The sequence below is a fragment of the Oncorhynchus kisutch genome, linkage group LG26, assembly GCF_002021735.2.
Source record: "Oncorhynchus kisutch isolate 150728-3 linkage group LG26, Okis_V2, whole genome shotgun sequence".
Lineage (NCBI taxonomy): Eukaryota > Metazoa > Chordata > Actinopteri > Salmoniformes > Salmonidae > Oncorhynchus > Oncorhynchus kisutch.
In genome coordinates this window covers 11,091,828-11,105,431 of record NC_034199.2, presented here as the reverse complement: position 1 = coordinate 11,105,431, position 13,604 = coordinate 11,091,828, and the positions used below count along the sequence as shown (strand labels likewise).

The 13,604-nt window shown below is 42.0% G+C and overlaps 1 protein-coding gene across 2 annotated transcripts in view; it reads right to left on the bottom strand.

Annotated features, from left to right (window-relative positions):
• Positions 1 to 978: 978 nt before the first annotated feature.
• LOC109870693 (myosin light chain kinase, smooth muscle) overlaps positions 979 to 13,604 on the bottom strand; it is an 82,160-nt gene continuing 69,534 nt past the window's right edge. For both annotated transcript variants that reach the window (XM_020461290.2, XM_031805658.1), the window contains 10 exons: positions 13,437 to 13,463; positions 13,169 to 13,253; positions 12,667 to 12,870; positions 11,831 to 12,048; positions 11,441 to 11,564; positions 6,993 to 7,145; positions 6,454 to 6,577; positions 5,459 to 5,549; positions 5,049 to 5,177; positions 979 to 2,677 (listed from right to left, as the gene is read on the bottom strand). In XM_020461290.2, the coding sequence (XP_020316879.1) occupies positions 2,445 to 2,677; positions 5,049 to 5,177; positions 5,459 to 5,549; positions 6,454 to 6,577; positions 6,993 to 7,145; positions 11,441 to 11,564; positions 11,831 to 12,048; positions 12,667 to 12,870; positions 13,169 to 13,253; positions 13,437 to 13,463 (1,388 nt within the window). In that variant the 3' untranslated portion in view covers positions 979 to 2,444. The remainder of the gene's footprint in view (positions 2,678 to 5,048; positions 5,178 to 5,458; positions 5,550 to 6,453; positions 6,578 to 6,992; positions 7,146 to 11,440; positions 11,565 to 11,830; positions 12,049 to 12,666; positions 12,871 to 13,168; positions 13,254 to 13,436; positions 13,464 to 13,604) is intronic.

Genomic DNA, 13,604 nt, shown 5'->3' with positions numbered 1-13,604 from the left:
ATACTAAAGTTGCATTTGCCATTTATTACTTCGCTAATAAAAAAATACATAGTATAAAATCGGTGACTCATTGTTATATTTATCCTGATACCAGTCGAATTTACGCAACCCTAACAATAGGCAACTGAGGGAGCGATAGCCTGCCTTTTCAGGGTTGTTTGATCAATCGAACTGCGACGACCCCAAATGTAAAAGAGGACTCACGTGGTATTTTACATATTTGCAGAAATCCGTTCAGGGGTATTGTGTGGCTTTTGGGGAATGCGTTCTAATGATCTAAAGTTGCATTCTATTAATTTATGAAATCGTGAAAATGACCATACGGAGGTGAGGAGAATACAGTTAGTGTTTCCCCATTGATAATACTCGAGGAACACTAATGCTCTGGAGAAGGTAGAGATTGTTCTCAAAGTCAGAGTGAGGCGGCAATGGCTAACAGTTCCCCTCCAGCGAGTGCTCAGGGCTGGAGGAAGAGGGCGTTAGGAAACGTGGACGTGTTCCTGGTGAGGTTTTTTTGGAAGTCATTGCTGATGTTCACTTGTCCCTGGTGGTGGTTGCTCCAAGTCTCACAATTGCCAACATAATGGAGCTTGTTCCTTGTGACCCTGGGCCTTGTGAAGGAAGTTGGTCTCAGTCTAGAACCAGAAGGGGTCACAGGTTGTCCTTTGGCAGGAGCACCTGAGTGTAGAGCCGTCAATTATGGTTTTGGATGACTTTATCGTTTCGAGAATAGCTTTATCCCAGAGGTGAGGGTATCTGAAGCCAAGTTTCATAGTTGTGCAGTTCTAGTATTTATGGTGTACATATTAGCCTCTTCAGTTAAGGAAGTTATAGAAATAAGTCAATTAATTGAGCAATGCCGGTCGGCCATTTCTTTTACTGTTTGTTTTTCTTTAACTGACAAAAACAATCTAGACATTATTTCCCAATTCTTCTAACACTATAGGAAACTCATCCCAATCACAAAATACAAACAGCTTGATTTTGTGATCATTTATTTTGTAACCGTGAGCAACTACACTTGTAGTGTTCTCATTACATGTAATCTCTCATACTGATACATTTATAAAAATTGAAGAAATATAATCTACACACAATCGAATACAAAATAAAAATCTGTGTGTGATAATTCACTGGTCTGTTTAGTATTGCAAATGTGTAATAATGGTGGACACGTGCTTGCAGGGAAGAACACAAAACTGATGCTCAAATATGATACCAAGACTGTGCTTAAATAATTTAAAAAAACATTCTAAAAGCCCAAGTAATTGCAAATACCATAATGCTGATAAAACACAAGGGTCATTCCACAAAATGATTGCCTTTTTATACAAGTAGAAATTGGTCACCAATATTGAATTGACCCTTGTGTTATATTAAATGAAGTGCCCTTTAACAGACCACATGGACAATTCAAATCACGGATTTTTTATATAAATAGTAACTTGCTAAAGTGGCTAAATTCTGCATTTTGACATGTACCATGATGTGCACCCTCTGACTTCTAGGAACATTTGAACCCACTTAACCCCAACATTTCACCATCATTGTAAAGCCTTAGTTATTTTGCCGCTTTGACAAAGCCATTTGTGAAGATGATCCTTTATGTAATGTGATTCGTGACTCCTTTATGTCTGTCCCTCATTTTAAGGTCAACCTTGTTACGTGAACTGAACTCGTTCAAATAATGGTGAAACTATAAATGTTTAAATATTCTTTTCAAAAGAAACATTCAACATCTAACAATCAAATCATAGTGTTTAAAGCAGGGGAGCTGGTTTCTACTCCTGTGGTGGAAAAAACTGAGCGGGTCAGCCATAACACATCAACTCTGTTACGCATAGATAGACAGGCTAGAAATGTTTTAACAATTAAACATGTCTTTGTGAAGCTTGCACACAAACTTCCATTCCCCCCGTCACTAGGGGATTCATGGCCGATATAAGATGAAATTGTCAACCGTGTTAAATTATTTGGCACTTACACACTTAGGAAAATGTGTTCGTTATTAAGTTGAACATGTGCACTCTATGATAAAGTTAACATTTGGTGAAGAAAAAAAAAATGTTGACCAAGTTACACTTCTCAAAAGGCACCGAATTGGTGGAACAACCCACAAACACGCCACTGACTTCGGGTTTGTTTGGTTGAGGGGAGAAAACCGTAGATACTGTAAATTTAGCAAATCAAATAAATGGATCACACACAAACAGCTGGAATGCGGTTAATGTCAAGGTAATGTTAGAAATATCAACATCTGATATCTACTATAACTGATAAGTAGGAAAGTGCATAATCATAGCAAAAGGTAATGAAGCCCATTCTCTCTCCCCCCATTTCAGAGTGTGTCAGAGAAGGGGAGTGTATTACCAACATGGCTATTAAAAAAGATAGTAAAAGCTAAAAACAGGGGATATCGGTTTGTTTTGTACTGGTTGTACCACTCATTCCTCTTCTTCCTCCTCCTCCGCCATCACCTCCACCAGGAGTTCGGCTGTGGACGTGGCCTCGCCCAGACTGTTGACAGCCTTGACGGTGTATTTGGCATCGTCGTCGCCGTTCACCTCAGAGATCACCAGGCTGCAGTTGCCCTCTTCGTCGTAATCAATCTGGTAGTGGCGCGTCTCCTTGATGGGCTGTTCGTCTTTGTACCACACCACCTCTGGATCAGGGTAGCCTGGGAACCACAAAATACAGACCTACTTTATTACTTTGGTTCGTGTACAGTTTAGCGGATGGTAGCCGGCTAGTGACAGTATCTTAAGGTTCAGGACAGGGTACTGGGTGGAAGCCGGCTAGTGGTTACTATTTAACTGTCTGATGGCCCGGAGATTGATCAAGAGCTTCGGTCTACCGGTCCCCAGCTTCGATGCACTTGTACGGCTTCCAACTTCTAGATGGTAGCAGGGTGAACAGGCCATGGCTCGGGCTCACCTCAGAGATCACCAGGCTGCAGTTGCCCAAGGTTCTTGATGATCTTCTTGGTCTACCGTGACGGGTGCTGTAGATGTCCTGTAGGGCAGGTAGTGTGCCCCCAATGATGCGTTGGGCTGACTGCACTGCCCTCTGCAAAGCCCTGCGGTTGCGGGCGGTGCAATTGCCATTTCAGAATTATTGTTATAGTTAGTTGACCTGATATTATGCACTTTACCAATTTCCACAACTGTTTTCCAAGTCGAAAAAGGTAAACAAATCAATTTAAAAAAATCATTTTTTACATTGATCACCTAATGAAAATGCCTGAGTTAAACATAACATTGAATTAAAAAAAAATACATTTTGTAATTTCTCATTACCGCAACACGTAACCTTCTGAATCTTGTTTGTCATAATTACTTGTGTAGACATGTTATTATTTATGTACACATTTGGATAAAGGCAAACTGTTAGATTTATACTTCAGTAATTCTGTCTTAGTTATTTTTCTTACCATTTACAAAATATTGGTGCATTACAGTAATGATAAGCAGGTTTCTGAGATGAGAATGTTTGCCATAAAAAATTAAAAAAAACTGTACTGAGCTCCATTAGAGATTCAGTAACTCATTTGTTGATCCAAATAACTTGAATACTAAAATCACACACACGTCAAAATGGGGGATATTCTCCTTTAAGTGGTGGGGTTGTTCTTTGCTGAAAGACAAACTCCAGATTGTGGCTGTAAGTGAAACAAAATTGGGTTTATACAACCATATTTCTTGACAACCTCTACTTAATCAAATAATTGATGTTTGACAACAAAAAATCTATACTATATGTAAGCAGTGGTCCTAGTAAATTACAGTAAAGTTACAGCCCAGCGCACCCCATTGACTGTACATTAGAATTAGCTTCTCATTACCGAAATATTCTGAAGGCATATAAGTGAAGATATTAACTTGTGCTCATCTAAGGACTACTTCAATAGATGATGCATCATACGTGAATAAAACTATTAAACTATAAAAAATATATATAGGAACTTGAAAGTGTTATGGTAATGAGAAACATGTCCACAGACACTAATATTATAGTTTAACTTCAACTAGTATACAATTATTATAATTTATGGACATACTACAGCAACATAATGTGTTTTATTCAAATAAGTTAGAAGAACAAAAATTATATAAAATGAACCGATAATTTAATCATGACACTTTTCAGTAATTAGAATTTGGGGTGAAATGTTACATTTGACATTTTTGCTGGAATTTATTTAAAATACGATACTGTGCCATAAACTAGGCATCTTCGTCTTCAACATGATAGTTGATTGTTGCAGATTTATCATGGTTTTCTAACTCAATTTGCTACTGCCATGGTTAAAACTGGTTTCATGAACTTTAAGCTTTTGACCCTCTCCACTGCAGTCTGTTGACGTGTTTGGGGATGTGCTCTCTGCTGTCTCCTGTAGTCCGTGATCAGCTCGTTTTGTTGACATTGAGGGAAAGGTTATTTTCCTGCCACCACTCACCTCCTCACTACCACTGTTGTGTCGTCAGCAATCTTGATGATTGCGTTGGAGAACAGGGAGTACACAGGAGGGAGGCTGAGCATGCACCCTTGTGGGTCCTCTGTGTTGAGGATCAGCCTGGCGGAGGTGTTGTTGCCTACCTTCACCACCTGGGGTCGGCCCGTCAGGAAGTCTCGGATCCAGTTGCACAGGTAGGGGTTCAGACCCAGGGCCCTGAGCTTAGTGAGGAGCTTGGAGGACACTATGGTGTTGAAGGCTGAGCTGTAGTCAATGAGCAGCATTCTTATAGGATGAACAGCATATTGTAGCATGTGCCACGTCGGGATGCAGGCTGTGTTTCTCAATGGGTATTTATAGGATGCAGGTAGTATTAGAAATATGAATGGGATCGAACAGATTACAATTATGGACAACCATTCGAGAGAAAAGTTTACACTATGTGTGCTGCCTCACAAAACCATATTTGCCTTCCTTCTGTTTGGTTTATGTACTTCATGGCAGATGAATGGATACAGCACTTGTGATGCATGTATATGTAAATTAGGAGGCCATGTTGCATGTATATGTAAATGAGGAGTTTGTGAGACATTACCCTCAATCTTGCAGTCAAATCTGGCTGCGCTCCCCTCTACCACCTCAACATCCTTTATCATGGAGCTGAAGGTGGGCTTGACCTGGGTTCTCTCCTCAGACTCCAGGAACTCAAGGAACTGGTTGTCCTCTGCAAAATATGGGACAAAACAAAATGACATTGTTTTAGCCTCAAGTTAAACTGGTGCAGAGAGTGCTGCTTTGACTTCAAATAGGAGCAGCAGCTCCCTTGGCAGCACCACCTACTGTACCAACCAAAGTGCTCCAAAAAATGAGGGCAAATATTTTCAGTGGCATTAATAAAACAAACACCCCTAGCTGAGTGCCATCCCTTGCTCAGGGGTACAACAGAAAGGTTTAGAACATTCATGAGTAATAAATAAATAAATAAATGTTTTGTTGCCATGCCACCTTCGGTAGGGGAGCCCTTCTTGGCACTGACGCCCGCCAACATCGCCATGGACGACAGTCTTCCTATGGCCCGCACTGCATGTCCCGTTTTCTGCCATGAAATCAATGATGCAATCGTTACATGTCTGAGCAGTACAAACAGTCCTTAGGCTAGAAGATAATTACATCCTCCAGAAATGTTAGAACCGCAATCTTATAAGTAAATGGGCTCGTTTGTATCAATTTGAAATGTCCTGTTTGTTGGCCATGAAGTATAGACTAGGTGTGAGTCCCAAATGGACACCCTATTCCCTTTATAGTGCACTGAGCTGGTCTATAGTAGCGCCCTATATATGGTGAATGATGCCATTTGGGACACACCCAGCCTGTGATCCTAAAAGTATGCTTACTACTACAACCAAAGCTTGATAACTTGATCCCTGAGATTATACATCCTGAAGGCAACAAAGGACAAAAAAAAGAGACATTGCTCCACTTTCACAGTCTACTGTTTTGTGCTCTAGTTTTCCAACATGATGCTTGCAGTTTGTCCTTTTCAACCTCATGAAATACTAATGGACCTCCATGTTGACTTTGTTGTAAAATGAGCAGTCTACTCATGTGTGAGCACTCAGAATGAGTTGAACTGCAGGGACTTAGTGAGATTCACTTTTCTTAACCAACTTGGAAGCTCATCGAGACGGCCTGATGAGGCAAGTCAACAATTTCTGTAGCCTCTCCTATAGCAGAATTCTAAATAACATTCTCAAACGCACATGTTTTGGATGATTCATATACTGTGCCATACTACAGTGCTAGTCTTGTTTCTCATTTAAACAATTTTACGCTGCGGAGCACAGCCCTACTGTTAAAGATGGATGGCCGTTATGTTGCACTGTGACATGAGAAATGGGCGGCATCCCAAAATGACACCCTATTCCCTATATACTGCAGTCGACTACTTTTGACCAGAGCCCTATGGGACAAAGCCCACGATCTGTTTTGCTTGCACCTACCTGCCATTTCCTTCTCAGGATGTATTTCTTCATCCTTTCCTTGGACAGCTTCTTGGCCTCCATTTTGCCAGTGTCTTGTTTTAGCCATGGGTGTTCATAGCAGCGATCACATGTTAGTCTGGCCCTACGATCAGAGAACCACATGAGCACTGAGTGAGAGGCGTAAAGACCCCATTCTCACGGTATTCCAACACATCAGATAGTGATTTGGGTCGAGTCTCAAATGGCACCCTATATAGTGCACTACGTTTGACCAGAGCCCTGGTCAAAAGTAGTCTACAACCCAGGGAATAGGGTGCCATTTGGGAAGGAAGCATTACGTACATCTTACACCTCAACAATGAAAACAGACATCTGGCAGGCTGATCAAAGCCATTCTACAACATTTACACTCAAATCATGTCAAGACTGGGACTTCATCCCAAATGGCACCCTAAAATATGGTAAAGTAGTGCACTATGTAGGGAATAGGGTGCCATTTGGGATGCACCCGGTCTTTCATCATGTTGTGTTTCAGAGAGCAGCACCATCGTGCTTACTTCATATCTTTCTTCAGCAGCATGGTGATGAAGTCTTTGGCGTGGTCTGAGATCTCATCAAAGGCGTCGTCTTCAAAGTCCCAGGTGGCCGAGGTCACGTTGGACAGGGTCTCGTTGTCGTTGTCCCCCATGAACGGGGACAGGCCACTCACGCTGGGGACAGAGAAAGAGGCAAAGCGAGAGAGGATCGTGATGGTTGCCCTACAAAAATTGCACAACAATATCTACCAAAAAACACTTCTGCTTTGCATGGAAAGTACACCACACCCTGGCGGCACCCTAAAACCTGCTTACTTTTAAATGATGAAAGGCCAAATTGTAGTATAAATTATTACTATTGGTGGTCTTGGTAAATTTCAACAAAGCTGCTTGTTTCATTGGGCACACCCAGGTGTTTTCCATACTGTAGATGTATAACGGTACATCAGTAAAGCTTTTTTATTCTCCAAATGGCACCCTATTCCCATAGGGCCTTGGCCAAAAGTAGTGCACTACATAGGGTGCCATTTGGGACGCAGCCTGGAATCTGAAGCAACAGAGGAGATACGGGGAGAGCCTCATTTGTAACACTTCTGTAAGCAGTGTGTAATAAATCTTTGTGGACCAAGGAGACCTCAGAGGTTTGGGGGCACTGGAGAGTATCGCTGTGCTCTTCCTCTATATCCATTTACAGGCATAGAGGACGGAAAGGCCCATACACTGCCTGCTGGTGGAAAGTATCTGTTGCAGAGAGCATGAAAGCCCAGAAAAACCTGATAAGGGCTGGTTTGAGATTAGGGACACATTGTAGCACATAGACAACCATACTTTATTTGCATAGTCCCCTATAGATGACATACATATGCTCAAAACTATCAACTATTACTGCAACAGCTTGCTGGTTAGGGTTAGAGCAAGGTTTAAAATACAATTCTGCCACTTTATAACCAGTTATGCTGTTTGTATACACCCACGGGCCAGTTTATTAAGTACACCAGCCTGTTCACGAAAATGGATCACTCCTACAGACAATAAGTCAAGTGTCCGTGGCTTGCTACATAAAGCAGGCAAACAGGCATCCAGTTACTGTTTGACTGAACGTTAAAATGGGCAAAACTATGTTGGTGCAGGGCACGCCGTATCCAGTATCTCAGAAACAGCTGCCCTCTTGGGCTTTTCACGCACAAGTCTAGGGCTTACCGAGAATGATTATCTCCCCGTGGCACTGACTTCTGTCATCATGAAGCGCTTTGAGAGACTAGTCAAGGATCATATCACCTCCACCTTTCCTGTCACCCTAGACCCACATCAATTTGCATACCACCCCAATAGGTCCACAGACGATGCAATCGCCACCACACTGCCCTATCCCATCTAGACAAGAGGAATACCTACATCAGAATGCTGTTCATTGACTATAGCTCAGCCTTCAACACCATAGTATCCTCCAAGCTCAGAATTAAGCTGGAGGCCCTGGGTCTCAACCCTGCCCTCTGCAATTGGGTCCTGGACTTTGATGGGCCGCCCCCAGGTGGTGAAGGTAGGAAACAACATCTCCACTTCGCTGCTCCTCAATACTGAGGCCCCACAAGGGTGTGTGCTCAGCCCCCTCCTGTACTCCCTTCACCCATGACTGCGTGGCCATGCACGCCTCCAACTCAAATCATCTAATTTGCAGATGACACAACAGTAGTAGGCTTGATTACCAACAACGATGAGACAGGGAGGAGGTGGGGGAACTTGGAGTGTGGTGTCAGGAAAACAACTTCACTCAACGTCAACAAAAGGAGATGATTGTGGACTTCAGGAAACAGCAGAGGGAGCACCCTATCCACATCGAAGGGACAGCAGTGGAGAAGGTGGAAAGCTAAGTTCCTCGCATACAAACTGAAATGGTCAACCCACACAGACAGTGTGGTGAAGGAGCGCCTCTTCAACCTCAGGAGGCTAAAGAAATTTGTTGTCACCTAAAACCCTCAAATTTCTACAGATGCACAACTGAGAGCATCCTGTCGGGCTGTATCACCGCCTGGTACGGCAACTGCACCGCCCACAACCGCAAGGCTCTCCAGAGGGTGGTGAGGTCTGCACAACACATCACCAGGGACAAACTACCTGCCCTCCAGGATAACCTACAGCACCCGATGTCACAGGAAGGCCAAAAAGATCAAGGACAACAACCACCCGAGCCACGACCTGTTCACCCCACTACCATCCAGAAGGCGAGGTCAGTACAGGTGCATCAAAGCTGGGACCAGGAGACTGAAAAACAGCTTCTATCTCAAGGCCATCAGGCTGTTAAACAGCCATCACTGACACAGGGGCTGCTGCCTACATACAGGCTCAAAATCATTGGCCACTTTAATAAATGGATCACAAGTCACTTTAATAATATCTTGCATTACTCATCTCATATACTGTATTCTATACCATCTATTGCATCTTGCATCTTATGTTTCTTACTCCATTCCTTTACTTAGATTTGTATGCATTAGGTAGTTGTGGAATTGTTAGATTACTTGTTAGATATTGCTGCACTGTCAGAACTAGAAACACTAGCATTTCGCTACACTAGCATTAACATCTGCTAACCATGGTGTCTGTGACCAATACAATTTGATTTGAATGGTGTGACAAACAAAAAACATAGTCAACGGCAGTCCTGTGGGCGACAACAGCTTGTTTATGAGCGATGTCGAAGGAGAATGGCAAGAATTGTGTAAGCTAACAGGCGGGCCACAAACAGACAAATCATGTATAACAATGGTTGGCAGAACGGCATCTAGGAATGCACAACTCGCTGATCCGTGTCACAGATGGGCTATTGCATCAGACGACCACACCAGGTTCCACTCCTATCAACTAAAAACTAAGTGGTTCCAGTGGGCACACAATCACCACTGGACAGTGAAAAAAACATCACCTGGAATATGACAGAAAGCTCAGTTTACTTGTGTGGCCTGCACAGTCCCCCGACCTCAACCGAATAGAGCGTCTTTGGGATGAGATGGAACAGGCTGTTCGCATCATGAATGAACCGCCGTCCAATCTGCAGCAACTGCGTGATACCATCGCATCAGCAGGGACCAACATCACTGTGGAATGTTACCGACACCTTGTAGAATACCCCAAATAACTCAGGATGTTCTGGAGGCAAAGGGGGGTCCGACACGGTACTAGACAGGTGTACCTAATAAACTGGCCAGTGAGTATACACCACTGTTCGATCATTTTTGTTAGTCATACTGCACGATTCCTCGTTTGTCATTTTGAAGCTTCTGTATTGCACTCCCCTACAGCATACTATGATTCTCAGGGTACATTTCGCCTCCCAATGCTCCGCCTGCTTTTAGCTTAGCTGGCTGGCTGGCTATCAAGCACAGACAAGGCTTAGTCTAAATATTTTGCTCACGCCATAAGTTCTGAGTGTATTTCACATTACTTTTGGGTTGTAAATTATAGTGCTTGGATGAATGTCATGCTGAATATCTGTTCATGTTATTGTCACCAATCAACTGCAACCCACAAAAAAGTATAATTAGATGCTAACTAGCTACGCTAACCATAAGAGTTATTGCATCTAGATGGCATGCTAGCTAGCCCGACTGCTACATCCAAAATAATAGAGTTTGCAACAATAACAGCAGAGTTTCATCTTAACAACTGTCTTAACAACTGTCTTAACATGTAGGCCTGTCAGAAGAACACAATGTTTACTCTAAAATGTATAGGCAAATCATTAAGGAGTCCTAGTCTCAGCCTGTGTCTTTGGTGCCAACATTACCAATGCTAGCTAGCTAATGCACTAAACCTGAGGCACCTGAAATAGTGTTTTCAACAATAAGACAAATACAGCCTCAGCGACTGTCTAAGCAACCTTCCAGCAACACTGGAGGCCTATTGGAATTAATAAAAAGGGCAAAATGGCAGCAGGAGCTGCAACTTCGTTTGGTGATGGTGGGAGTGGTTTTGCCAAATGGAATCATTAAAGTTGAACAGAACAGAAAAATATTGGAGTAAGCCAACTATAAATATATTTCTAAGGGTTTCTGAGCCTCTATTTAAAATATTTACAAATGTTAGACAACCAGAGCAACATAACGATCACTAATAATTGACTGTCCAAAAGGTATTGTATTAGTCATCTCAGGGATCCTACTGGAAAACGTCAGAGAAGCCATTTCTGGATTTGCTCATCACTAAACAGTCAGACATGAAACCATAAAATTGTGTAGGACATCAGTAAATACTTCATAATACCAACCCAAATGTTGCCTTTCAAGGCAAGGGCAAGTAGATATTTAGTTGAAATGTTGCTGACAATTAGTTGAACAATCTACAAACCATCTATTTGGGACTATCCAAATAAAGTGTTACCATAGACGCTTACCACAAACATTACAAATAAGACTAGTTATAAGGGTACTTATAGTGGTTATAAGGGTACTTATAACTTGCTTGACACTCACAGAATGTAGCAGATGACGCCTATACTCCACATGTCTGTTGGGTAACTGATTGCTTCATAGTTGATCACTTCTGGGGCCACAAACTCAGGGGTTCCAAAAAGAACTTTCAATGTTCCAGAGTTTTCTAGGAGCACACAAGGGAAGAGGGTTTCAAGAATGAAATGTTGAAGTTTAGCATAGGAAGTTATTGAAAAGAAACGTAATGATTCTGAATTCCTATAATTTGACCAAAATTCCAAAGTTTTCCAGAAATCACAGTTGGAATATTTCTGGAATCAGGAGGGAATAAGCAGGATATCTGAGAATCCTCTAACCAGGATTTCTGGGAAAGTTACCAGAATTTTGCAACTCTAATCCTGAAAATGTCTTCTGCACATGAGGCCTGGTTACCTAGTCTGCGTGCGAGGCCAAAGTCGATGAGTTTGATGGTGCTCCCAGTCTTGTTGACGCACATGATATTCTCAGGCTTCAGGTCCAGATGGACTATGCCCTGCTTGTGGATGTAATGGACCCCATCCACGATTTGCAGCATGTACCTGATGACCTCTCTCTCCGTCAGCTCAAAGTCTTCATCGATGATACGCTCAAACAGTTCCCCACCAGAGATCCTGCAGAGGGAGAGAGAGAAAGATGGTTGAGATCCAGCAATATAGATAATCACAGCCAAATATGAAAATCATTCACTGGATACCACATCCTTGTCAAATCTAGAGTATCTCGAATATCATTTTTCAGCTTACAAGGCATATCTAAAATTGGTCCTAAGGACAATTGCTGTTTTTAATGCGAGTCAAGTGTTCTTGTGTCAGTCAACTGATTGACAATGCTATAAAAAGAAAAAGGGGAAATGTTTCAGTCCAATGTGTTTACATGTCTAAAATATTTGGCAAGTGAACTTTTTCAAAGCATAACCATATAAAAAAAGCCGATGGTTCTGTCTGAAGTGTCTGTCTGGTAAAAAAATACATCAGACGGAAATGGAAAACAAATTCCTTCCCCAAAATAGAGATATCACTTTCATATTCAGTTTTTATTTTCTTGTTTGTTTTTTTAAACATATGAGTGTCATCATCTACTAACATTTCTAGCCAAACTACTGTAAATAGGCCTGTGTCCCCCAAAGGGCACCTATTCTTTATATAGTGCACTACTTTTGACCAGGCCCCACAGGGTAACTGAAATTAATACTTTTTGTAAGGTATAAAAGTGAAATGAAATATACTCACATTTCCAAAACCATGACGATGTCCGACTTGCCCTCGAAGGCATCAATGCACTGGACAAGTTTGGGGTGATGGAGGGAGTTCATTATAGCAATCTCTTGTCTCACATTATCTTTCTCTTTGGCAGAGTAGGCTTTGATAAACTTTCCAGCCCAATGCTTTTTCGTTGCCTTCTCCAAAAGTTTAAATACTTGTCCGAATTTCCCCCTACAACATAGAAGACAAAAATGTTTTTGGGGGAATCTGATAGAGGAGATCATGGATGAGAGGCATGTACAATAGGCCTATTGCGGACAAGTGTCAATGTAGATCAATATATGCCATTTAGCAGAAGCTAAATGCAAGGCAACGTACAGTAGTAGGGCATACTCTGTTCATATGGGGACCCGGAGCGGAAATCGAACCCACGACTCAAGTGTTACAAGTGCAATGCTCTACTGACTGAGCCTGAGGAGCACAATTAAATAAATGCTTTGCTGACCAACGTTTGTAGGTGGGTACTCACGTTCCGAGGCGCTCTTCCACGTCGTACAGATCCTTGACTTTAACATCTGTTCTAACGGTCACGTCTCTGTAGTCTGGCTCTTTGTCTGAAAATAGGAACATGACACTTTGGAGTTATGACAGTATATATGCCTAGTCAGTCATAACACATAAGCACGTTGCTTAACAAAGGACGTAATAAAGCATTTTACATATGTGCGTCACAGGTGTTACCCATTTTTATTTTTTTGAAGGAAACAATGTCGAAACATGGATTGGATTAGACATACCTTCATCATCCTCAACCTCCTCCTTTTCTGTTCGATAAAATAGTAAAAGAATGTTGTTAGTCATTGGTATGAATCAATAATCATTAGTATGAATCACTGTCCGACAATGTCAAGGAAAATAGCTTGTTAACAACGAGTGACAAGTGTAACCAATGAGTGGCAGTACAC